The sequence below is a fragment of the Lacerta agilis genome, chromosome 1, assembly GCF_009819535.1.
Source record: "Lacerta agilis isolate rLacAgi1 chromosome 1, rLacAgi1.pri, whole genome shotgun sequence".
Classification (NCBI taxonomy): Eukaryota; Metazoa; Chordata; class Lepidosauria; order Squamata; family Lacertidae; genus Lacerta; species Lacerta agilis.
In genome coordinates, this window is record NC_046312.1 from 50,116,464 (window position 1) to 50,144,094 (window position 27,631).

Here is a 27,631-nt window from a genome sequence, read left to right on the forward strand (position 1 = left end):
CTCTCTCTCTCTCTCTCTCTCTCTCTCTCTCTCTCTCTCTCTCTCTCTCTGTGTGTGTGTGTGTGTGTGTGGACAATAATTGCAATGTGTTTTCTCCCCCGCCCCCCGCTCCCCGCCAAGCTACTTTGCAGCAAGCCCCTTTTTAAAGGGTCTCCCGTCACTGGCTTGGATGCACTTTCTGCGAGTTGGCCAGCACGGCCCACCCCCTTCTTGCTGACGTCTGACTCTATCGTACATCAGACTTTCCCCAGTGGTGCTGGAGAATGAGCTTCAATGAAAGCTGCCTGCTCGCAGTCTGAGAGGGACTGCAGGCGATGGAACTGCGACTTCCTCCGCTTCTCTTTGCTCCCCCTGGAGCATTGAGCCAGAAATACCCGCGGGAAGGATGGAGAGGTTATCTGATCATCTAGCCCTGCAGGAGCAACCCACTAGTTTCTTGTGAATCACTTTTCTCTGTCCGCTGCTGTTGGAGAGGATCTATTGCGCTCTTCCAAAGAGGCTGAGACCGGGAGAAATTCTGCAAGGAGGTGGATGATGCTTGTGCTGGCTGAGTAAAGTTGTGGCTTCCTAGCCCGAGACGATGGTTTTGTCTGTCCCAGTGATTGCTCTGGGAGCTACCTTGGGGACTGCTACTGGCATCCTTGCCTTATGCGGTCTCACCTGCCTGTGCAAATGCAAGCAACCTGGGAAAGGAGCTTCAGACAAGGAGCAAGACCAGGACCCAGAAAATGCCAAGCCTAGCGTACTACAGACAGTCCAGCAGGTAAAGCACCATATTGATTTTGCCCTACTCTTCTTCCATTGATGCAGCGGCTTCAGAACAGCACGCTCTGAGCTGGGGTGCCCAGTTTGTGATATACTGTGATTGATAGCAAGCTCCTGTGTTTGCAGGGTTTCAGGGGGCAGCTCTACTTCTGTGCAGGGAGCAAGACAGAAGGGCAGGCAGGGAGGGAGGGAGGGAGGGGTCTCAGGTGGCGTGTGGGATTACCAAAGCAACAGCCCGCTTTTGTTTTATGAAAGAGAGAGAGAAAGCAGGGGTGGCAAACCTACAGGGATCCCACAATGTCTGTGTGGCTAGACCAGGTTGATTTGCATACAGAGCCTGGACGCCAAGCGGAAAAAAGAACCGGAATAACATGCTTGAATGTTTCCTAATGCCCATTGATCTTTTCATTTCCATGCATGTATGCACATATGCTTCTGCTGCACAGAAAAAAGCCTGTGTAACTAACTAGTGTACATACATATTCATGTGAAATATGTTTGTGAAATTTAAAATAAGGCATCCCTATCCAGCTGGCAGTCGAAATCTAATTATGACATATGTCATGACAGAGTCCTGTTACACTGTGTGAACTTACCTTATAATGCATGTTTAGCTTATTCAGTTATCTCAGTGTTTGTCTAAATGAGGAGTGGAAGCAAAGTGATTACTGTATATCAGTTGTAACCAGAAACGAGGGTGGCCCATTTGACATAAATTCGATAGCTGGCCTTGAAGGAAAGGGTTCAGATTCCATCCCAGTTATGGACTTGTTGAATGGGTAGGTATGGGTAAATCCTTCTCTTTTGGCCTCAGTTGCCGATCTGGAAAATGGGTACCCATGGCCTATTGCACAGGCCATTACATTATTGCTGGATAAGTTGACAACAATCTTAACAATAATAGCAATATATATCTGGCTGAAACCTGAGTTGAGAACTTTTTTGTTTCTTATAAATGATGGAACTCACCCTCAGAGTGGCTATTGATTCCTGTTCTGAGATGTAAAGCTTTTCCTCTCTTTGCTTAAAATGATATGTTGCCTTTGTTGGCAAAAATCGTCAGCACTTTTCAGTCTTTCTGCTGACTTTCCCCCGCATCAGGTTGATCAAGACTATGGTGATGCAAACTGGCCACAAACCAGGGCAGTTAGAGTGACAGAAATACATTGGTATTAGAAGCTTAGCCTAAGTGGAAATTCTGTTCATACTAGGCTCATCCCTTACATTTCAGGAGAGAGGCAGAGCACCCACAGCCTTTGCTCAGCACACCTATGATTCTCTCCTTGTTATAAGCCCAGGACTACCCAGTGATATCCATAGTGGAGAGGGTACATCAGTAGGGCTTTGTTATGGCTGCGCCACACTGTGTCATCTGATCTTACTAATTGCAGTTCTGTATACAGTGTCCTTGCTCTTTCTTTTGCTTACAAGCCTTCTACGTTTGGATTGCAGGGTGCGGTGGAGGAGTTAAGAGAAGTAACACGGAGAAGTCAGGTTTTTTTAAAAGGAGAGGAATATAACTCAGTGATGGCGCACATGTTAGAAGTCCCTGGTTCAGTCCTTAGTACCAGTGCCGGATTTACATGTAAGCTAAACAAGCTATAGCTTAGGGCCCCCACTCTCTTGGGGGCCCCCAAAAATTGAAAGGGAAAAAAACTGGGTGTACATTTCCAAAATATGAGATAAAAACAAATAAAATAAAACCTACACACAGTTAGAGCTTATAAGTTATTTCACTTTTAATATACTTCTTCTTAATTGTATTTCACTATTAATGTACTTCTTCTTAATTGTGTTTCAGTTCAACAATTACTTTGATAAAATACATATTTGTTACGTGCAAATGGCTTTAGATACCAGTTAGGTCCAGAAATTACCATATAGCATATATTCACACAAAAAACAGTGACAATTTGTTGTTGACAAAGGACAGCTGGACATATAATGGGCCCCAATACCTTCAGTAGCTTAGGGCCTCATCAAAAGCTAAATCCGGCCCTGCTTAGTACTTCTAGTTTTAAAAAAGTTTGCAGTGGTTTGGCTGGAAAAGACTTATGCCAGAACCCTTGGAGCAGGGGGCCATCTAGGGGGACCCTGGGGGCTGAAGGTCCCCCAAATTTTCAAGGAGGGGTCCAGGCCAAAACAAAATTCTGCAGCAGCTGTGTGCACACGGCACGTCAGCACACCTCCCAGCATGCGCGAGTGACATCAGCATGCCCTGCGGTGTGCACACACGGTGTGTGTATGTCGCGCAGCCAGGTCCCCTAGAAAGTTGCTGTCTATCAGAGTAGACAGTACTAGTTCAATGGGCCAATGGCCTAACTCTGTTAACTTCATATATTCCTCCAGCTTGAATTTACACCAGATTGTAGTTGTTATATATACAGCGCTTTATAGTCAGGTTGTCGAACGCCTTGGTACTCGGACGTTTTGGCTCCTGAACACCGCAAACCCGGAGTGACTGTTCCAGTTTGCGAATGTTTTCCGGAAGCCGAATGTCTGACGTGGTTTCCGCAGATTCCACTTGAGTGCAGGAAGCTCCTGCAGCCAATTGGCAACCGCGCCTTGCTTTTCGAACCGTTTTGGGAGTCGAAAGGACTCTTAGAACGGATTAAGTTCAGCAACCAAGGTACGACTGTATAATCCTACTATCACTCATCCTCGCGGCAAACTTGGTGCAGTTTTCATTTTTAAAAGCCCGTGAGCGAGTACCCCCTTTTAAATGGAATCAGACAAATACAGAGCACTTATTTCAGGGTTGCCCAGACATATGGAACACTGCATACAGCAGCAGTGTTTGGGTGGAAATCACCAAAAGTGTCTGGGAGCGCCAATTCTCCATAAAAATAGCTCAAAATGGTTTTAAAAAGCCCAACAACTTTGGCAAAACTAAAAACGAAACAAAAAAAACCCCACACTTTTCTGTCTGGGTTTTCACTGTTGAAATATGGCAAACCTATTCATATGGATTCCTAATCCTTCTGTTGTGCTTGAAGTTAATAATCTTTTGCATCTCAGAGATGAGCAGATCTTGTGGCGTCTCATAAACTAGTGCCCACTTCATGAGATGCATGAAGTGGGATCCACAGTTGCCAGGCACATTCTGCATATAGGTGTAAAGAAAAAGAAGGTAAAGTTTGCATTAAATGGCAATGGAATCCAAGAAGTACAGCCAGTGACAATAAAATTAGGGTTTAAATCAGGGAGCCAGATATTATTAAATTACAGTATCCAAAGCCCTAGCCAGCATGAGCAAAAATGATAGATGCCCCCAAACATCTTGAAGGATTTAAGCTCTAGTTGTGCTGTCACAAACCTTTATTTTCCCTTCTGCAACCCATGCATTAAAAATACCTGATTACTGAGGATCATGTATCTGATTAATCGTGGTCCTAGTCTGCAAAAGCTTATGCCATAATAAATTAAATACTCTATAAGACTACTTTTAATCTAGGAAAAACTTCTCAAAAGTCGGGGGTCATCTTATACGCCGGGTGGAGAATCTGCGGCGGGTATATCTCAAACTCTATATTTTAACTTGAAAAGTTGGGGGTCATCTTATATGCCCAGTCGTCTTATACACCGGAAAATACGGTAGTCTTTAAGGTGCCACAAAACTCTTTGTTGTTTTTGCTGCAACAGACTAACATCTCTCTGGAAATCTTTTAAGTGTTTACTCAGAAGCCAATGCACCACTTCATAAGCTTATTCCCAGCCAGATCAAGACAGAGGTTGTCACTTCACACAGTCTGGCACACATGCATCTAGTCCTAAATGATACACTCACAAATCCCATATTGACTCTCACTTTTCCTCCTTTGTCTTGTGAAATGTCTCCCTGTGACGGTAGGTCTACAGTGACTGTTTCACCCGTTAATCGTCATCACCATCATCACCATTTAAAAACATAATAAAAACACCAATCCTTAAAAACTTCCTAAACAGGACTGCTTTCAGATGTCTTGTTTATTTCCTTGACATCTGAAGGGAGGGTGTTCCACAGGGAGGGTGCCACTACTGAGAAGGCCCTCTGCCTGGTTCCCTGTAACTTCACTTCTCACAGTGAAGGAACCAGCAGAAGACCCTTGGAGGAGGACTTCAGTGTCTGGGCTGAGCGATGGGGTAGAGACTCTCCTTCAGGTATACTGGACGGAGGCCGTTCAGGGCTTTAAAGGTCAGCACCAACACTTTGAATTGTGTTCAGAAAGGTACTGGGAGCCAGTGAAGATCCTTTATGGCCGGTGTTACATGGTCCCGGCGGGGCCACTCCCAGTCACTAGTCTAGCTGCCGCAGTCAACGCTGAATGCTGCCATCGACAAGCGAGGAACATGAACGTGTGAATTGGCACTGTAATTACACAATTAAAGAGGCAGTCTGTCTCTGAAGTTATCCTTAGATAACTTGCCTGTGTAATTCTGATTCCCCCCCTTCTGTTTCAAAAATAACCAGGCTTCTCTTGCCAGGAACAAGTCTTCCTTTCCAACCGTCTGCTTTAGAACAAGTGCATATGTGTTTCAAACCTAAGCCTCAGATGGATTTGTTTGTGTGGGAAGTGTATTCTATCTGTATCCATTATATCAGTTCCTTAGCACATATACACTATTATAGTTTTCCATCAGTGGGAAAGAGAACAGTGTTTGGAACACAGATGCTGAATCTTGTCAACATCGGGGATTGTGACACTGTCATGGAGGGGAAGCTAGAGTATGTTTTTCACACATAATTGTATCATTGCCTTTCTACACTGCAAGAAATGTCATGCATTGCAAAAGAAATCCAAAAATTATAAATTCAGCTTCTCCAGTTCTAAGAAATCTACCTAACAAAAATATATTTTCCATTTGGTTTGGTGTTTTGTGATGGGCTGGCTTACAATGGGAATCTACTATTCTGAGTCCGTTGGTGTTTGTTCAACCTAGCAACCAATCCAGTGTGCTTCCCTCCCTCCCTCTCCCTCTCTCCCTCTCTCTAGTCCAGAAAAGAAAGCAGAAAGGTTGTGCTTTCAGGGCTTCTCATATTTCAAACCTCCTGTACATATCATCTTATTTAAGATGTGATGGTTGCATTTCCATTTGCAAAGGGGATGATGGGAGTCCTCTTTTAAATCATCAGCTGCCACAATTTGGGAAGCAGAACTTGTAGTATTCACAATAAACAAAAGCAGATGCGGCTGGAGAAGAGGCGGATTGGTCCCACAGCACTTGTGTATGGCTCCCCTGGGGGCTGTCGGTTGTTATGCAATGATGGATTGCCTGGTGGAGTGTCTGGCTTTGGCACGAAATGATGGCAACAACAATAGCTCATGTCTCGTGCTCTCCACTGCAAGGCGAGCCCACCGCTACTTGCCTGGTATAAAATATACTACAACACAATCACACACGCTGACTTGTGCTGCAGCCAAAAGCATCCGTCTGAACATTGGAAATGTTATTTGTGTGGACACAACCATGCATATACAAGTGATAAAGCGTGTACATCTATCAGCCCCCTACTTCCCGTAGCTTAAAACAAGGAGGAAGGCACTTGAAAAATAAAAATAAAAACCACATTTCCTTAAATGTTAGATGTTTTTAACTATAGCAACCAGACACTGGTCTGCTTTGAAGCTAACCAAAGCAGACTCCAAAAGTGGGAGGGGGGTTACAGGAATGGAGCAATCTGCCTTAGAGTATGGCCCACTTCACAAATTATGGTTCATGGGATTTGATCATGGGATAAAAAACAAAGGTGTACAACCGGGATGGAGAACCTGAGGCCTGCAGATGCTGCTGGACGAAAACTCCCATCATTCTGTCCATGGCTCTGCTGTCATGGGCTGATGGGATGAATCCCCATCTGGAGAGCCACAGATCCCTCACCCTCAGTACAGCATACAGAAATGTCCTTATGCATCCATTGTTAGGTGTCCAGGCAAATGGAGTCATTGTCCTATTACTACTAACTATGAGATGCTCTCACCTGAGCCCATGCAAGAGAGGCTGCATGGCAACAGTGGTGTAGTGTGGGAGGGGGGTGGCACAAAATTATGAGAGGGCACCACCAGATGCCCCCTTGCAGGCGCAGGCTTCACGGGGGATCCCTGTTCCGGCGGCAGAGTAGCACAGGCCCACGGTGTGCAGGCACGGACAGAGTGAGGTGGGCCTGTGCTACTGACAACCCCAGCGCAACCTGGCCCAGCTCCTCTCTGTGGGCATCAGGAAGATTCGCCTGCCAAGGGTTGTGAGCAGCTGACAGGGCTCGCCTCTGTGTGGGCAGGTAGGTGGCACAAGTAGCCCCAGGTTATTTGTGGGGGGGGGGGAGAGACACTACAGCGGCGTGGTGGCTTGTTCGCCCTGGGCCCGGCAACCCACGCTACACCATTGCATGACAACAAATGGCAGTACCATGTTGTTCTTCTGGCATGACCCAGTGTAGTGCCATAGGGAGCTAGAGTACCCCCATTGGCATTCAGATTGGCAATCAAATACCCCAACTCCAGGATTGCTTTCTCCAGGACACAGGGTTATAGGTTCTTCCCCCCCCTCCCTTTCTTGCTTTTATTATGTGTTTGTGTTTTATTTTGTATTTTTACCCCCCCCCCCCCCCTTTTTTTTTTATTTGTTTTTTTTTTTTTTTTTTTTATGAGATCTTCAGATGACGGGCAGTATACTATTGATAATAAGCAAATAACAAATTCAGTGTTTATTATTAGCAAGCAGAAGAAACTAATGAAAAACATTCATTCCTGTTAAGGTGTTCTCATTCTCTCATTCAAGCTTGAAAAGGAACTGCCTATCAGCGACAGGACTGAAGTACTGTATTGTTGTAAGATTGTAAGAAGCACATTAGAACAAAATTAAAGAGCTGTGCTGGAACAGACCCAAAGCCCTTCTAGCCCAGCATTCAGTTTTCACATTGGCCACCCATATGCCCTCTAGGTAAAGATGAGGACACCAGCACTCTCTTATCTTCTGGTCCTCAGCAAGTGGCCCTGTTCACCTTTTCAGAACCTGTCATCTTGAGTGCTTTGAAACCAAGGAAACAAATTGATTAGAGGCAATGGAATCATTTTTGTGTTAACAGGCTTAGTCAAGGGTCGTCAGCATGTCAGGTAGACTCCCAACGGAGAGGCAGCCTTCTTTCTGACCAGTTTCTATGGCCACATCAACACCATACATTTAAAGCACTGAACACCACCCTAAACAGTCATGGCTTTCCACCAAAGAATTATGGGAGCTGTCATTTGTTAGGGGCCCTGAGAGTTGCTGGGAGCCCCCAGTCCCTTCACAGAGCTACAATCCTCAGAGTGATTCTAACCATTAATCTCTCTTCACAAGGAACTCTGTGAAGCGGAAGTTCACCAAAAAAAGATACATTTGGGGATTTGCTATCCACAGAGGTTCATATGGGAGTAGTTAAGCCCCCAACACTCAGAAATCATTCTGGTATTATTTGCTACCCAAACAGTTGTGGTTACAGCCCTCTTAGCATGAACTTCCAGTGACTATCTATCCTCCTTCCCTTTGGTTGCTCTTTATACAGTTGATAAAGGACATCCTGTTTTACTTATTGAAATGCTTTATGATTTCTAGAAGTAAGATGTATAGTACTATGATGCTATGTTTTATTTTTCTTTCTTTTCCCTACTTATTTATTTGTCTCCCTGATTGTTTGGCATCTGTGTTCAGTTAGTTTTCAGCGTTTAGTTTTGGATATACTTTTGTAACCTCACAAGTTATTCTGCAGGCAGTGTGTATGTTGAAATATGAAAAAAGACTTCAATAACTTAGCTTTTTTTAAAAAAAAAAAGTATGCATGTTCATTTTCCTAATATACACATTTGTTTAGGCAAGTTGAACTAGCATAATGCATTTTTATATGTTATTTTTGCTAAGGTGTGCATTTTGTATGCACTTAACATGAACATTTCTGGTTGGAAAACCATTGTGAAATCCATAAAAGTGTGAATTTCAAAGGATAGCTGTGTTTCTCTTTCTGTTTTGTTTCAGTTACAGGTAGGTAGCCGTGTTGGTCTGCCATAGTCAAAACAAAACAAAATAAAAAATTCCTTCCAGTAGCACCTTAGAGACCAACTAAGTTTGTTCTTGGTGTGAGCTTTCGTGTGCATGCATACCAAGAACAGCTCATACCAAGAACAAACTTAGTTGGTCTCTAAGGTGCTACTGGAAGGAATTTTTTATTTTGTTTTGTTTTGTTTTGTATCAGGAAGTGTGAATTAGGTAGATTCACATAAAAATGTTAACAAAAGGAAACACCCCCAACCGCACTCTTCAATCCATAACAGAGAGAAGGATGAAGAGTGGGAGGAAGGCACCTAAAAAGAATAAGAAAACCAGAAAAAATAGGATTATGGAAGCAATAGTCATGGGTGAATTTATTTAAAAACAAACTGCCTTGATTTCTGAACCATGGTGAATTCTGTCAGTACAGTGCCAGCCTTCATAAACATACCCTCTGTTGAAGAAACACAATGCTAGAAATTCTGAATTAATGCAATAAGTATAATTGATGGGGTTCTTTCATTTCAGTTCAGTGTTGAGAAGACGGCAGAAGCTGTACAGCCCAGGACAATCCTCAAGTTTCCACATATCTATGATCCGAAGCCAGTAGTGACCACATCAGAAATTGTTAACTGTGCAGATTATACCTTAAAGAGGATGAAAGAGCCAAGCAAGGGGAAGCCTATAGCTCTGGATGAGAAAAGAATGAACATACGTGTCAATGAAGAGTTATTCATTCTCCCTCAAAATGGTGAGCACCTTGCCAAGCTACATGTGGTTGCTTCCAATTCAGATTAGTGACCACACTGTTTCCTCTTTCTGATTTCAGTTCCCAGTACAAATGACTAATTGGCAAGTTAGTGAAGTCTTTACCATTAAGTGGGAGGGTTGATTTTTTTTTTTTTTTTTAGTGCAAGTTCAATATAAGTTTAGAGCTCCAGTGCAAAAAGTGTACAAATCAATCCTATAATTTAGATTGTTGTAACTGGGAGCAAATTCTCTGTATTCACCTCTAGCAATGTTCAGCAGCTCTATTGATTTTTCCCTTTCCACAACCGTCCTTTTAAGAGCACATCTTTTTCTTGTGACAGTTCCAATCATTCTGTTTTGCTGGGGATTTTCCAGCAGGCATGTACATGGTTTATAGAGAAATTTATTTTTAACCTCAGAAATCATTTGGCACTTGGTTTCCCCAGCTTCTTCGGGGCATAGTGCCCCTGCTTCAGCTACTACTGACCCAGTGATGAAATAATAACGAGAAGTGTTTTAGGGAAAGGATAGGATAGGATGAATTGTACGTATCTGCCTTGGGAGAACTCTAGGACCAGAGCTTTAAATGTGTAACAGCTGTTGACAGCTCACTATGCAGTAAGAACTGTAGTGAATCTCTGAATATTCCTTGCCCAATTAATGTTAAAAACAAGAAATCAGATTCCAAATGGTTCTCCACTGAGCCCAATGATTTGCATATGTAAAATAAATACATGTATTTAATGTGATTTCCTTTAACAATTTATTCCACTACAAGGATTTGGGTTTTTTATGAATATAAATGTTTTAATATGTGTTTGCAAGGACTGTGATAGCAGAGAGGAAAAGAGGAGAAACAAACGCTCTCCAGAGCATCATGGTCTGATGCTCAACAGGAACAGTTGTTTTGGGAATAGGCTATGGAAGAGGGGAGGATGTTGGAGTCCTGCTGGCTCCCAAGAGGGCCTGGTTAAAAGCATTTGAAACAATTTAGAGCATAAGCATTGGGTTAAACCACAGAGCTTGCTGATCAGAAGGTCGGTGGTTCGAATCCCGTGTGGGTGAGCTCCCGTTGCTTGGTCCCAGCTCCTGCCCACCTAGCAGTTGAAAGCATGTCAAAGTGCAAGTAGATAAATAGGTACCACTTCGGTGGAATGTAAACGGCATTTCCGTGTGCTGCTCTGGTTCGCCAGAAGCGGCTTGTCATGCTGGCCACATGACCTGGAAGCTGTATGCCGGCTCCCTCGGCCATTAACGCAAGATGAGCACTGCAACCCCAGAGTTGGACACGACTGGACCTAATGGTCAGGGGTCCCTTTACCTTTACCTTATTGCCTTGATGGATCAAACCATCAAGCTATGGAGCTGTAGTCCATGCAATCCAATATTCCATTTTATGCTAAAACAAGGGGATTAAATTCACTACATCTTGAGGAGGGAAGAGCCATGGCTTTCACTGAGTACCTCTTTTGCATGGAGAAGGTCCCAGGTCCTGTCTATAGCATCTCCAATTACAGATGGAAACGTCTGCCATCTGAAACTTTGGAGAGCTACTGAGCTCAAACAGGCAAAGAGATCTGAGTCAATATTGGGCAGCTTTTTATCTTCCTACATTCCTGAGCAGCGTCTCCGTGGGTTTCAGAGCTTTCACCAACGTTCATACAGATTTCCCAGTTTGTCTGTTCCTTTGAGGCAGCTGATGAAGTGGCTCTAGTCACAAAAGTCCAAAGAGTCTTCCCCAAACCTCGTGCCACCCAGATGTTTTAACCACAGCTCCTATCATCCCAGGCAGCAAACAAAGTGCAAGCCCTAAGTTTAGTAGTACAGTGAGCAGAGAGGCTTTTGTCCATTTCTTGAAAGAGCATTTGTAAAATGGCATGCCAGGTCAGGTGTTCAAAGGGGGAAAGAAGGTTAAAACCTTGAATCGAGTTCTTGCAAGTCCTTTGAGGGTCCCCCCCAACCTAAAATCTGTGGCCAAGGTTCCAAAGTGAGTGGTAGAAAATATATCTAGAATGAAGGAGGGCCAAGATCCAGACATTTAACTAATGTCTATTGAAAATGATAAATCTAACCTTGTAAAAATATATTTAAAATCTGTTGAAATGTCACTTTCTATAAAGGGCCATCGATTCATGCCGAGTCAGCTTACCATTGACGGTCAGGCAACATTGCAGACTGTACCCATTCCCCATTGCAATCTGGCAGCATGCTGTGGTGGGAGGCCTGGCCAGTGTGTGTGGTCTGTTGCTCTGTGCACTGGCCAATCACAGGCAGCTGGGATACAGGCCCTCCTAGGGGTGGGGCCAGGTGCACCTGTGGATCTGCTCCTGAAGGAAAAATCAAGGCTCCTCACCCAGTTTGTCACTGGGTTTCCCACTCTCCCTCCATCTTATAGTAGGCTTCTTGTGTGTGCTTGGCCTTGCTATTCTTGAAATAGCATATTTTTACCTGAATCACATATTTTAAATTTCCATACAGCCTAAAAATCTTGAATAGAGCTGGAGTTCCCAGCGTCCACAGCGGGAGAATGGCGGACCGTAGCATCTCTGCTATCTATCACGAGTTAATTTGGCGGCTGCGATGGGAGTAAAGCAGCCTCCCGACCTCCCCGGGATGACGGGGAGGGCTGCCTTGCCCGCGGTACCCTTTAAACCCACTTTGGATCCTTCGGGACTGAGTGGGTGGGTCTGGGCACATAGCGCTCGTCCTAGATAGAGCTCCTGGAGCCGGCCCCGTTCGTGCACGTTCCCTAGAATTGGATTTATAAATTTGGTTAAAGATTTGGGCATGTCTCGGACAAAGGAGTGGGAAGAATGTTGCCAACTGCAGCCCTGAGTGATTAAGAATGAAAACTGGAAGAAGACGTGGACTTACATCGGTATGTGAAGGAGGGAAAAGAAGGGGGGTAAGCTCTGGAATCTCCATTTGTTTTGCCTCAATATTTTACTTAACACGGGCAAAACCTCCCCCAGAAAATCCACTTTCACAGGCAAATGGCAAGTGGACTTTAAAGACAGAATGTAAATTAGATTGGAAATTACAAAAAAATAAACTGTGTGGAGGTGAAATAAGACTTGGACTTGATTCAACAGTAATGGAGGATCCTCGGCTGCAGTGACGCAGCTAGAATTAATTGCGGATTGTTGATGAGAGCCTGTGGAGCTGTACACCACTTCAAGGGAGAAGCCAGATTTGATGGACGATTGATAGTGGAATTTACGAGGTGTCTGGCTCTCCTAGAAAGGAGTGGAGGAAGGCCATGCAGGGGAAGAGACTGGTGTGTTGCAGTTTGATTTACAAGCTTGATTTATAAGAGACTTTCAAGATGGCGTCAGCCGAAATGCGATATTTGGAGAGGATGGCTTTTTCCACACAGAGACATTATTTATTATAATCGTGTCTCCTTGCTGCATCTATCAGAGGCTGTGAAAAGACTGGCTTTATGAAAGCAACTGGAAGAGATTATAAAAAAGCGCTCCGGAGTCCGAGACATGGGGAACTCACAAATTAAAAAATTTGGCATAATTGGAATTGTTATAATTGGAATTGTATAATTAATTTGGATTGTAATTCGATTGGTAATTGGAAATATATATTGGAAAATCAATAATATGATTAAAAAAATCTTGAATAGAGCTAAGATAAAGAACTTGCTATCAATAAAAGATAGTTCCAATGGTATGGCTAGAAACACAAAACAACGGTGCCAAGGTATTTGATATGATGTAATCAAAGAGGAAAAGCAAATGTAGGCAAATTTGACTGCAACAAGAGGCATCCTCATATTAAAAGACTCGTGTGTGTTCCAGGTGGAGTGAAAGATGTATGTGTCACTGAGTGTCTGAACCCCGAGAAAGCTGGTGGCTGCAACCAAGTCCCAGAACTTCGCTATTCTCTTGGCCACAACCAACAGAAAGATGTACTGTGTGTTGCTTTTCTTGAAGGTAAGGAGCCTATATCTTTGCATTTTACCAATTGTGGCAACTTTTCATTTGAAAGCAAAATCATACAGCAAGCTCTCCTCACAGATATGAGTAGTAAGCAGATGCATAACGAATTTAGGATCCTGCTTTTTAACCATCTCATTTCATATATAAAACCCCCACAAGGCACGTAACTGAAGATCTTGTTTTACAGATGGCAAACAGAAGCCAAGACGTTATGAGCCTTGTGCAAAGAAACTGAGGTTTGGTGGACCAATAATAAGTGTATGTGCCCCTGCACTCTCTCCTTGCCTATCCCTTCTTCCCCTTACACTTGCTGCTTGAGCAAAAAGTTTCTTAAATCACAGTTTTCTCTCTCATATTTGAACTGCGATTAAGGGCTCCCTACAAACCAGGATCTTAAAGCCCTTCAGCCACAGTTTCCTGGGAAACTGTGGAGGGAGTGCACAAGCAGGCACATAGGTCATTTGCAGCCCACTAAACCATGGTTCATTCGAGCAGGATATTACATCTGAATGGGTGAATGAGCTGAAAGCAAACCTGGGATTTAAATTCAGATTTCAATCTAACACAGTTCGCTGGACTACACTCTCTTACTCCTTTTTTCACTGGCATTGAAGTTTCCAAACCACCATAAGACCTCAGAGATGCAAATACCACCAATTACTTGCAATAAGGGTTGGCGTGTGGGAGAGACCCTTTATCCTTGCATGAGGACGGGTTTGAAACATTTTTATTAAATCAAAATGTTGAAATAGGAAAATGGCCAATTTTCTCCTGAAAGTACTTTGGTATTCATTTTAAGTACAGTTTATCTTTCTTTTCCTGGTTCTACAGCTACATATGGAACTGCAGCAGGAGACCAGAACAATGGCTGTGACTGCTATATCCTAGGCACTTTGGTGACCAAGTCCAGCACCTCAGAAGCTCAAACTGTGTTGAAGAAGAAGAAGCCCCAGATTGTCTGGGAGGAAGCTCTACTGTTTCCAGTAAAGGAGGAGGAGCTACCTGAGGCAACGCTGACTCTCACCTTGAGAAACTGTGATAAATTCTCTAGGCACAGCATCGTTGGGGAAATTAAACCGAGTCTGGCAAATGTGGGGGAGCCATATGGAACAGTACAGTGTGAGAAGATGAAAACATTTGACAAGGTATCCTATGAATTCCATAAGCTATTATTCAAACAAATTGTATTCTCTGGGAGGGAGTGAATATGCTGTGTGCGGATGACGCTGAACCCAAATGTGGACACTGTTCAAGGACTTTAGAGTCCTGAATGCATTTTACTACATAGTAATAATTGCAAGGTTGTTCTTGAATCCTTTGGCCACAAGATTCAGTCAGGAGTTGATGTCATGCTTTGGAAAAGTGGCTGCCTCATTCTGAAGTGATTCAGGACCTGCCCAGTTAGACTTTGGGTCTGAGTCTGTGTTAGGAAAAACGAGATTTAATTTACCCCAACCACTATAAAAGCTTCCCTTTTGGCAGAAGTGGATAAATTTTGTAGGCACTATAGTTTCTCCAAAGAGGATAAATGCTGCAAATTATAGGCAAATACATCCAGGGGTTTTGTGTGTGTGTGTGTGTGTGTGTGTTGCTGGACACTTTTAATTTTGATTTGTTTGTTCCTTAAATGGAAACATTTACTACATCTTTATTTTTTTGACATAACTTTGGATAAATTTGCAGACATGGGAGGCCTTTCTGAGTATATGGATCCTGTAAAAGTTCAGAAGGTTATCCGCAATGGTTTTCCTGCAAGGACAGCATGTAGAGTTTAGGGTAGGTGAAGAAGGAACCACTTTATCATCCCTAGAGTTTTGTGGGCAATTGGTTTGCAAACAGCAGAGAGAGGTTTCCTGAATAAGATGCCTGTCAAATTTCAGACAAAGAGATCCAGAGTGTGTTTTTGTTTTGTTTTTGCTAAATACTAAAAGGGATTTACTCTGTGGTTCATTTGTGGGCACAGATTCAGTTCCCCTAGGTTATACTGCCCATAGAGCAGCAAACAAAGTGTTTTGTTTGCAGAGTAGGCTGGCTTGGGCATTTGAAACTTCCATATTGTGGGTCAATTTTCCATCCAATCCAAAGCCAATTTTTACCCACTCTACTTGCCTAAGCTGCTTCTGCTTGGGGGCGGGGAGGACGGAGGATGCTTGAGAGAGGAAACTTCTCACCCTCACTTTGCCCTTCCTGCCTGACTTTTCCGTCTTCTCCCTGAGCAATAGAGATTGGGGCTACCTGTGCAGGTGCATGACAGGGGTGGTTGTTGCGCCAGCTCAAAGTTATCCCAGACTAAGCTGTGCCAGCTGCTCTCTCAACTAGCTGTGCAAGCCAGAAGAACCTGCAGTTGCACCATCACGGCTCCTGCGTGCAACAGTGAGGGTGCATTTTAGCTTGGGAGGACGAGAGAACTCAAATGGACTGTGCTGCTCCACCTCTACAATTGCCCCCAACTTTGCCTCTGGGGTCACTGTGTGGTTTGCTGCGAGCATCACGTGCCAGAAACAATAATGGCTTCTTAACAACGGGGCATGATTGTGTGGTGATAATGATGATGATAAATGTCAAAATGTGAGTTCTTGTGCATGTGAGAGTGCCGTAACCCAGTAACAAGCACTGTGTGAAATGGAAACAAGCAAAAACAAACACATGTACCGAGGAGAATCTGGTAATAACAACAATAATGTGATAGGCTGGTTTGGCTTACACACATTTACTAAGAACTTAATTATAAAGGATAGACAGTGGCTGAATAGAATCACATGAGACAGTGAATGAACTTAAGCAACTTTCGGGAACTGGTATTCATTGACATACTGCCTCTGATACTGGAGGTAACATGACTTGTAGGCACTGATAGCCTTATATTTCACGAGTATAACATGCTGTAGAGCTGCCCTGGTTGGTGGCCATCACCACATCCTGTGGGAGCAAATTCCATAGTTTGACTATGTGCTGTGTGGGGAAAAAATTATTCCTTTTGTCTGTCCTGGTTCTGCCACCATTCCATTTCATTGGGTTCTAGCAGTCTGAGGAAGAGGAGGAGGAAATATGCTTTCCCCATGCCATGCATAACTTTAATAGTAGTAGTAGTAGTAGCAGTAGCAGTAGCAGTAATATAATTTATATGCCGCCCAACAAATTAAAAACAGCACAGTAAAATATCAAACATTAAAAACTTCCCAATGCAGGACTGCCTTCAAATGTCTTCTAAAAGTCAGATAGTTGTTTATTTCCTTGACATTTGATGGGAGGGAGTTCCACAGGGCGGGTGCCACTACCGAGAAGGCCCTCTGCCTGGTTCCCAGTAACCTCACTTCTCTCAGTGAGGGAACCGCCAGAAGGCCCTCAGTGCTGGACCTCAGTGTCTGGGGATGGAGACGCTCCTTCAGGTATACAGGGCCAAGGCCATTTAGGCCTTTAAAGGTCAGCACCAACACTTTGAATTATGCTGGGAGCTAATGTAGATCTTTTAGGACCGGTGTTATATGGTCCTGGTGGCCACATTATAAACTTTTATTGTGTTGTTCATCTCATATTTGCCTCCAAATTAAAACGCTTCCAACATTGTAACCTTTCATTTTAGGAGCGTTACTCGAAGCGGGATATAAAGGCAATAATAAAACTTAAATTAGAATAAAATACATCCATAAATAGTTCCCCTCCTCCTTTTATACCCCTGTGAACTCAGTCAGATTGAGAGATAGTGTCTGGTCCAACCTGCCAGCCTCCCTACTTGGTGAGCCGCTTCTGCCTCATGGACTCCCTGGGTACCAGGGAGCTCTTTCCAGCCTGGAAACCTGTGATTGTCAAGATGAGGTACTGCCCTTTGCCTAGGTCAATTACTCCTCCTCCTAGGCAAGAGCTAGCACAGGTGGTTAATTGCACCCCTGAAACAGATGGTCTCCGTCAACTTAGCAGATGGCCTCCAGGATCGGATAATAATACTAAGAATGCCAAGAAACTGCCCGTGCGTAGTTAGCGCAGGCGATCGTATCCAATTATATCTCAAGGCTGACAGCAATATTGTTTCTCCTGCACTCGGCCTTCCTCACAGCCACCCACACAACTGCGACAAGGCAGAGATTCTGCTTCAAACCTGTAAGGAGCAGGTTAACTGTCTTCGAGTTGTGTGCCCCAGTTTCCGATGCGGAAGATATGCAGAGAAAGCCGGGTTTGCGTCATCGGGGACTTCAGAGCGGCAGCCATTACACAGCGAGCTTTAAACATAAGTCCTGAATCATTAATTGAGAGCTAGGCTAGGAGCAAGCAAGATGATCAGAGAGAGGCAGGCACTATTTTTGTCAGTACGCTTCCGGGAACGAGCTTGTTAGGATTTGTTTTAAAGCCTCGCATGCCCTTGCAACAGCATGGTTGAAAAATAATAATGCTGGCTCTGTCCTCTTTGCCATTCTCCAATGAAAGCCCAGAGGTGAGCTCCTAACTAGCTCAGAAAGGCCACACTGATTCCTGCTAAGACTGGCTCAGTATCAGAACAACACTCGCCAGATCATAAAAACCACAGGCATGACTAAGTTGTAAGGCTCCTCTTGCATTCCTTCCTGCTGGCTTACATAAAATAAAATGATAGTATTGTGCCTTCACCTCATCTATCGCTCATCGTAAGGATAGCTCACTGGGTTTATATACGGTTCTTGGCTCATTAGTTTCACTGAAACAACACCGAAGCAACTCCACCATGAGACAAGCAGCTGCCATGGCAGACAGATTCGGGGTGTCTTCAAGACAGCTGAGTGGGAAGCAGATCCAAACTGTAGCACAACATCCATTAGAGAGAAATTCTGCCCCACTTGAATGAATGGGAACTGCAGGATGGCACCTTCCTTCAGTAAGATGCAAGCAGGAGGGCTGAACTGATGGGGGCCTGTTCCACCTTTATTAGTGGGAAGAAAAAGTGCTGGATTTTTCACCTTGCACCCCAAAAAGATTTTTACTTGGTTCTTAAAACTTGATGGGCTAAGTTCATCCTATTTCAGTATTTATGTAAGCTAGCAGAGGGATGGAATTCACTGAGGGCCTGAGCAGTCTGACCTACTTAGTTGCAATCATTTTGAAGTCTCAGTATCTAACCCTTTGCTTGTTTTAAGCTAGCAGGAAATATGATCCAGAAAATTAACTTTCAGTTTGTTTATTTTGATCAAAATATTTTATACCGTTCAATGGAGATGCTAATGGCCAGTCAAGCAATTTGATGGGCAGAGAGAGAAATACACAACCCAGCTGATCTTCACAGTAACCTTCAAAGGACATTGCATGTGGGGAAATATGGCTGCTCCTATAGGTGCATGGAGCACACATCTTTTTCTCCATATAATTCTCCAAGAAGTATTATGCCTCTTATGGTATGGAGTTGCTTCCTGGAATCATTGTAAAACTGCTTGTTTGTTTGTTTAGCTGTTTGACCACAGAGGTGCTCTAAGCATGTTAAAAGAAGAAAGAGGAAGCCTCGGGATTGCCTTCTATATACTTTGGTTTGTTTGTTTTTAAATATGTGAATTTTGTATGATTTTTCCTATAACCTTTGTCGACAAATAGGATGAAATGAATCCAGTTCTCTTAAAAAAGAAAAACAAACCGGCACTGAATATAAAATAAGTTCATCCATCCCTATGATCAATCATTTAAGAGAAGTCTCTTCTATCTCCTGTTACAAAAGCAGCCTACAAAGTGATGATGCTCTAAACAGATTAACACTAATCTTGCACTGGCTACCTACTTGTTAGCAACACCAATTTAAAGTGCTGTTGTTAACATATGAATGAACAGTTTGGGACCAAGGTATTTGATGAAGCATCTCTTACCCTACAAGCCTACCCAAACTTTGAGCTTGGTAGAGGAATCCCTTTTTGCTATCCCCTGGGTGAGTGTTATTCACTTTGTGAGGAAACAGGATATGGCCTTTTTGGTAGTTGCACTCCAGCTGTGGAATCCCCTTCTTCTGGATGCATGGATGACTACATCTTTGATGAGCTTCCATCACCAACCCAAAACACATTTGTTCACTCAGGTCCACACTGGACTTGATTAAGCCTTCTCTGGATCACAGGAGTGTTTGCTGCACTGTGGAACTGTGCTATTTGTGGAAGCAAATGATATTTTACTTAGGGTTTATGGTATGAAATATTGTATTACTTTGATGTTTTCTTGAGGGTTTTTGGAAACCACTTTGTGACCGTACAGTGGTTGACCAAAAGTGGTGATTTCCCCCCTATGTTCCATGTGCTGTAATGCACCATGTGACTGGACATTGTCATGCAGTGAGCTTTGCTGTCTCCACAAGCAGCAGTCAATAACATGGACAGAGGGAGGGAGAGCCTACAGCTTCATAATTTTTCAAGTTCGTGTTTATTGTTCTAGCCGAAGGCCATGGCAAACTAATATTAATAAAATAATACAGAATTTATATCCAGAAAATAAGCCAGCATCTATAATGAAAGAGGGAGAGATACCAGAGATAACAACAAACTCAAATAACAAATGAAATTTGAACCAAATTGGCCCCATTCAGTTCTGGTTCCCCCCCCCCCCATTCATAGTGAAATGTGTCACATCCCTAGAAGCTACTAACTGCCCGGTCCTATGAATCAATTTAAGCTTCTGCAACACAAGCACACCCCTATGTTTGGTTTACTTGCCAAGAAACCTCTTCCTCCCCTCTCTTGTTGTCAGTGCTCATCAACACATTAAATCTCCTTTGCAAATGCTGCCTTTAATTGCTGTCACCACAGCAAGGATATGAGTTATTCTTTAGTGCTGTGTGCTAGAACTGTCACAGTAACAGCTCACATAACACAATCAACAGCTAGTAGGAGAGCAGAGGGCAATGTTTCACAGAAAGATAATGGGAGAGTTTTAAATCTCTTTGATGCCTCCCAGAACAGTTATATTTATTTCACCTCCTTTTGCATTTTTTGAAACTCTCTAAAAATGTCTAACCACAGCGTTGTGGGGAGCTTGCGAGCAAGCTCAAACTTGCATGCAAACTTTCAAAAATTTGCCTCTTAGTCTGAACCCCCTGCCCAACAATCCCAGTTGCTGATGAACTGGAGATAAATAAGATGTGAAATATCTGCTCCACTCCAGTGTAGAAAGGGAGACATACATATGTAAGCAGCCTTCACCAACAGCCAGTGTTGCAGGTTCGATCCCCATATAGGACAGCTGCATGTTCCTGCATTGTAGGAGGTTGGACTAGATGATCCTCAGGATCCCTTCCAACTCTACAATTCTGTGGTTCTGTGTTTCCATGTACATCTTTATGCGCATCCATTGGGGCTCATTCACACTTCTGCTTGTTCTATACCTAGAAAGCATGAATCCGAGAGGTTTTCCACTTGTCTTGTGCTTTCTAGGCATGGGTCTGAATGCTTTTTTTTTGTCCTGCCACTTTCCCTGGGAAAACCCCTACTATTTATTGCTGAATCGGAGCAAATGACAATCTGTGGAAAAACTGATATTCCAAAGAATCATTTGTTCCAATTTGGTGGTAAGCAGCAGGTTTTCCCAGGGGAAAATGGCAGGACAAGCAGAAGTGTGGACGAGACCTTGATCTACAATGTAATGGTCATTCAAGCCCTAAAGAAGTAGCAAAATGAAACTACTGATTTGAGTAGAGACTTCCATCCAGAGCCACTGAATAGTTGGACACCGAATTCGGCAAGCTGATATCAAACTGTATTGCTTTAAAACTCTTTAGCGGGATTTAAAAATTTGATTTATTTTTTTTAAAGTTGCTCAAAATCCAATTTCAAAATTCAGTCTGCTTGTTCTCCTCTCCCAGATCTAAAGTTATGAATTCTGGACTTTGCTAAAGTGTAGATTTCTGTATTATTTTGTTCTGGCTTTGCAACCACCCCCCATGGACCTCATCATGCCAATATAAAAAAACCCCCACAAACAACGTAGTGCATTGTGAGACAGGTGAATTAAGCTTCTGCCTCAAAACAGGAGCATGAGGAACTCATGGTGGCCTACTGAACCACATATTCTTCTGAGTCTTCTTTGCCGCTGCTGCCCTTCATTGTACAGTTGCTCAGTCCTTTGCATGAAGTAATGTAGAAGGTGTAGAGTACATTCTTTCCCCATTTATCTCACTGAATTGCAGGAGCCAGATGCAGGCTATGGAGAAGTTCTCCTTTCCATCAGCTATCTGCCTGCAGCAAACCGTCTGCTTGTGGTGCTCATAAAAGCCAAGAATCTCCACTCCAAACAGCTGAAAGAGCTTCTCGGGAAGGGTGAGTGTGAAAGAGGAACATGTTGATGGGATGCAACCACAGACTTTGCCTTTCTATTAAGCCAGGTAGAGAAAATATATTTAATTAGCTGGCATAATGAAGTGTGCAGGCTTTGAGTGAGTCACAATTTCCCTTTCTGCATATTTTTTTATTTAAGCTTTTTTTTGATACTACAAGATAAAAATGGGGGGGGGGGAGAAAGAAAGAAAGAAAGAAAGAAAGAAAGAAAGAAAGAAAGAAAGAAAGAAAGAAAGAAAGAAACCACCAAGTATTCCCTGTATAGGAAAGTTTTTAAATGTTAGATGTTTTATTGTGTTTTTATATTTTGCTGGAAGTAACCCAGAATGGTTTTATTGTTGTTGTTGTTGTCATCTCATTAGATAGGTCTTAGGCAAGCTAGTGCTTCTGAGTCTCAGTTCCCCAATGCCTGCTGTAATTTGAAGATAACAATACTGACCTACTACCTCACAGTTTCGCTATAACATTTGCTGAGATATGGAGTACTCAGAACACTCTAAAGTCCTGACTAAATGCTCAATAATGTTCATTCTAGCGCCTTTCATTAATGTTTCCAGCCAGTAATGCCTAATGTTTGCTTGCTTGTCCATTCAGCTTTGGGCAACATGGCCTTTTATTAGCATAAGTGAATCAATCGTGCCCAATAGTGCAATCTTGTAGCACTGAAAGAGGGGATAACAAAGTTCACAAGCAGTAATCTTACACATGGCAGGCAGTGTTACAATCAGCTTCATGAATGAATTTGCATATAGCAGAGATGAGGGAACCTTTGGTCCTCCAGGTGTTGCTGGATTCCAACTTCCATCATCACTGGCTAAGACTGATAGGAGCTGGACTCCAAGAATACCTGGAGGGCCACAGGGCGTGCTGTATGGATTGTATTTTATGTTAAAATATCAGAAACTTAGAGCCAAACTAGTTGTGATGGGACTGTCATTCACATTTCCACCATGTTCCTATATAGTGTTCCCCCCTCTCTCTTACACACACACACACACACACACACACACACACACACACACACCTTAATACAAAAAGGAACACACAAAAGTCACTCACTGAAACTTCTGCTACCCGTTAACTTTCCACAGTTGGTTGTTTCAGCAGTGTTTCTCTGCTCCCAGCTCTCCTACTAGGAATCAAGGGAATGGGATGGAGATGGACACCATCAGTGCATTTCCTTGGTCTCCTTTTACTGTTAAAGCAAGACGCCCATCTCCTGCCTTATACAAGGATTGGGATGACACATGAAAAGAACCAGCATCCACCACAGTCACATCTAGTTTGGCCCTCAATGACTGCTGCAATTTACCAATAAGATTTTAGAAAGACAGGAGGAAATGGCACCAAATGACCGCTTATTCTTTTTTATCTATATCCCTGTCCCTGCAGATATATCTGTTAAGGTGACCCTGAAGCACCAGTCGCTGAAACTGAAAAAGAAGCAGACGAAGCGTGCAAAGCACAAGATCAACCCCGTCTGGAACGAAATGATCATGTTTGAGGTGCCCCACGATCTGCTCTGTGCCTCCAGTGTGGAGCTGGAGATGCTAAGCCAGGATGGAGATGATGGGCAGAACCGCTTACTGGGGAAGTGCAGCCTTGGCCTGCATGCCACCGGCACAGAAAGGAACCACTGGGAAGAGATGCTGAGGAACCCCAGAAGGCAGATTGCTATGTGGCACCAGCTACACATGTAGCTATGGAGGTAGAAAGGCCAACCAGCCCAAGTCCAGTAGACCTGGTCTCAGGGCTGGGTGGGGTGGAGTGGGGAATGAGATCTATTTCAACATCCAGAAAACCATGAAATGGACACATTCACAAGCACAAGTCTTGTTTTATTGGTGTTGTCTTTCGTTGTTTCTGCTGTAAGAACATTCTAGAAATGGGCTGAGAAAAGTAGCCAGCAGTTCATTTCTCTTTGCAGTACCATCTTCTTGCTTTCTACATATGGGTCTTCTGCACCAGTGCAACCGAGTAACAAGTAACATTTACTTGCAGAAAGTGAGATGAAAAGTGATCTGATTCAAGACATTTAGAGCACTAATGGATGGCCTATTTATGGAGCATCCATCATTCATTGATCTGTTTGCAGGAAGAGTATTTATTTACTTATATATTTCATAAAATTTATATACCACTTGACCGCAAAAGAAAAAACAAAGTGGTTTACAAAAAGTGTAGATGACATTGGCTATTTAATGAGCATTCATTCTGATTTGATTGCAGGAGGTTAGATAACATTGCATCAAAGCAAGGGTTATTCCATACTTCCTAGTGCATTTTCCTGTCACTTTTGTTATTGCAAAAAATCTTATCTTTTGGGGAAGCGGGTTTGTTGTGCGAGAGTTCCCAATCAACTAGAATTATGCAACATGAATTTGCTGCTGTGAGATTGGATCCAAATTGAAAATAGAATGTTCTGGAAGTGCTCTTACAAACTTAAGAAGAGCCTGCTGGATCAGGCCAATGGTCCATCTAGCCTAACATACTGTTGTCACAGTGGCCAACCAGATACCTATAGAAAGCCCACAAGCAGGACATGAGCACAACAGCACTCTCCCCTCCTGTGGTTTCCAGCAACTGGTGTTCAGAAGCATATTGCTTCCGACCATGGGGGCAGAGAGTAGCAACTGGTAGCCTTTACCTCTGTGAATTTGTCTAATCCTCTTTTACAGCTATCTAATTTGGTGACAATAATAATAATAATAATAATAATAATAATAATAATAATAATAATTTATTTATTTATACCCCGCCCATCTGGCTGGGTTTCCCCAGCCACTCTGGGTGGCTTCCAACAGAACATTAAAATGCAATAATCTATTAAACATTAAAAGTTTCCCTAAACAGGGCTGCCTTCAGATGTCTTCTAAAAGTCTGGTAGTTGTTTTTCTCTTTGACATCTGGTGGGAGGGCGTTCCACAGGGTGGGTGCCACTACCGAGAAGGCCCTATGCCTGGTTCCCTGTAACTTGGCTTCTCGTAGTGAGGGAACCGTCAGAGGGCCCTCGGCACTGGACCTCAGTGTCCGGGCAGAACGATGGGGGTGGAGACGCTCCTTCAGGTATACTGGACCGAGGCCGTTTAGGGCTTTCGGTCTCTTGTGGGAGCAAATTCCACAGTTTAACTATGTGCTGTGGGAAGAAGTACTTTTGCCTGTCCTGAATCTTCCAAAATTCAGCTTGGTTCAATGCCCACAAGTTCTAGTGTTATGAGGGAGGAAAGCTTTTATCTCAATGGAATGGATAATTTTATAGGTATCAATCACATCACCTTTCACTCGCCTTTCTTGTAAACTTAAAATACACTAATGCAGCAACCTTTCCTCATAGAGGAGTCACTCTGTCCCTTTGATAATTTTGGTTTCCTTTTTCTGATTTTTTCCCAACTCTACAATTACCCTGTCTGTAGTGAGGCAACCAGAACTGCACACAGTATTCCAAGTGTATTTGCACTATACATTTGTTTAATGGCATTTTTATTTCAATTGCTTTCTTAATTATCCCTAGCACAAAATTTCCCCTTTTCATAGCTGGGTCAACGTCTTCACTGAGCTATCCACCACTACCTGAAGTTCTTGTTTCTGATCACACTCCGCCAGTGTATATGTGACTGACATTTGTTTTGCCCTGACATGCACCACTTTACATTTGTTTACATTGAATGGCATTTGGTATTTTATTGCCTATTCACTTAGTTTGAAGATGTCCTGTCAGATCACTACAAAATGCTTTAAAAAGTGACCCTGAATAATTTAGGATCATCGCAAACCTGGCCACCCCACTGCTCACCCCTAACTCTAGATCATTGACGAACTAGTTAAAAAGCACAGGTCCAACTACTAATCCTTGGGGGAGCCCACTTTCTAAATCCCACCATTGTGAGAATTGTCCTTTTATTCCTACTCTCTGTTTCCTGTTACACAACCAGCTCCTGGTGCACAAGAGAACCTCTCCTCTTATTCCATGACTGCTAACCTTACTCTGTAGTCTTTGGTGCGGTACTTTGTCAAAAGCTTTTGGAAAGTCCAAGAACACTATGTCAGCTGGATCAGTTCTATCTATATGCTTCTGGACATTCTCAAACAACTGTAATTGATTAGTGAGACAGGACTTATCCTTGCAGAAGCCATGCTGGTTCTCTTTAAGCAAGGCTTGTTCTTCTATATGCTTGCTTATTTTATCTTTAACAATACTTTCCACCAGTTTTCCTGGGACAGACTTTAAGCTAACCAGCCTGTAATTTCCTGGCTCCCCACCACCACTAGATCCCTTTTAAAAAAATGGTATTACATTGGTCATTTTCCAGTCCTCATAGTGATACCCTCCTTCTCCAAGACCCACCCTCTCCATAACAGCAAGGCAGCTATTATCATGAGAATGGGATGTAGCTATAATATCCCTGCACCAACCTTGCTATCTCTCTCAGCTTTTCCAGTTCAGCTATCTTGGCCTCAAGGGAACAAACTTGTTCCCAGAATGCCAGGAACTCATTGCACTGAGGACACACCCATAACTTCTTTCCAGCTGGCAGATATTAATACATTAATTAATACATGTGGCAGACAGTGTGAAACCCACAGCATGTCTTGTTTGAACCTTATCTAGAGTAGGGCATTGAGTCTCGGGGGACATTCCATGGAAAAGGTGAGTTTAGAGGAAAGATTTAAAGTAAGTAAGAGAGGTATACCCACAGAGGTGCCATAGCATGCAGTTCCAGGCATAAGGGGAAAGAAGAAAGAATGAAAAGGCAGAATCATGTCAGGAAGCAGAAGACCTTTGGACAACTGAGGATAGTGGAGCCAGATGTGCAAAGGCCACAGGTAGGAATGTTGCAACATATAAGAAATAATTAGGGCTGGCCCGTTATATTTTGGTATCCGAGACATGCTCCCTCCCCTCCATATACAGAAGTTGACCAGAGCACCAGTTTAATCTTACTTCCCAACTGGTGATGGGACAGAGTTCTTCAGCATACCTGGGGACAGAAGGTTAGGTAGTTTTAGGGAGTATGGGACAAGTTACGTTACATGGACAACTCCGTTTTCCAGCAGGTGAAGCTGCTACAGGGGAGTGAGGAGACTCCAAAAAATGTCTAGAGGGGGCTGCCATTGCTTTCCTTCATCCTCCGAAGATAGCTGCCTCACACTGCCTAATGCAAGGGCTGGCTCTGAGGTGCAGAGTTATGGGAAAGTTTTGGAGGTAAGGAAGAGAAGCTTGTGTAGGATCTAGGGTGGTAAGGGAACCACTGTAGCATTTTATTATTGTTGCTATTATTAAATTAGATGTTTAGATCTTTCCTGCAGTTCTTTATATTCTCAGCTGTCGGCTTCCCCTGGAAGATTCTAGGGCTGACTGGAGAAACTATAAATAATAAGATGTTGATGAGGGCGTTTGTCATTGTTTAAGTGCTTATGAACACATTTCAGACTGGAACACCTGGAAAAACAGTTGGAAGGAAAGTATTTTTGCTCAAGCATGAATGTCATCAAACATTTCAGGTTAGACAAAGGTCTCTGCTTGTATTTTTCCTCAGCGGATCTCCTCAAAACAAAGAGCTGGCTTTGCTCTGCAGAAATGCCTAATATAATCATTCAAGCAGAGCTATTTTGGTTATAAAACAAATAATAAAGGTAGAAAAGCCATTCTATTGGTTTTAGGTTTTTAGTTGCCCTGTCAGTTTTCAGATACATGAACATTTTACATTGTGCATTCAGGGTCAAAGCCAGAGCCTTCTTTAGTTTTCTTCAGGCATTCATAATCTGTGCACCATGATAATCATCCTTGTGGAGAACCTCTACGAGGATCCTAAAATGTGGGAAGAGCCTCCACGAATCCAGGAGTCTTTCCACTTCACACAACTTATGGAGGGTGAGAAGGACACTTGCCCCTTT

At 43.2% G+C, this 27,631-nt stretch overlaps 1 protein-coding gene across 1 annotated transcript; it reads left to right on the forward strand.

The window, feature by feature from the left end:
* Nucleotides 1-211: 211 nt before the first annotated feature.
* SYT13 (synaptotagmin 13) lies at nt 212-23,843 on the forward strand. Its single transcript, XM_033149368.1, has 6 exons — nt 212-763; nt 9,295-9,517; nt 13,326-13,460; nt 14,298-14,611; nt 21,589-21,718; nt 23,129-23,843. The coding sequence occupies exons 1-6, from the start codon at nt 581-583 to the stop codon at nt 23,434-23,436; spliced, it is 1,293 nt and encodes a 430-aa protein (XP_033005259.1). The 5' UTR covers nt 212-580; the 3' UTR covers nt 23,437-23,843.
* The last annotated feature ends 3,788 nt before the right edge of the window (nt 23,844-27,631 follow it).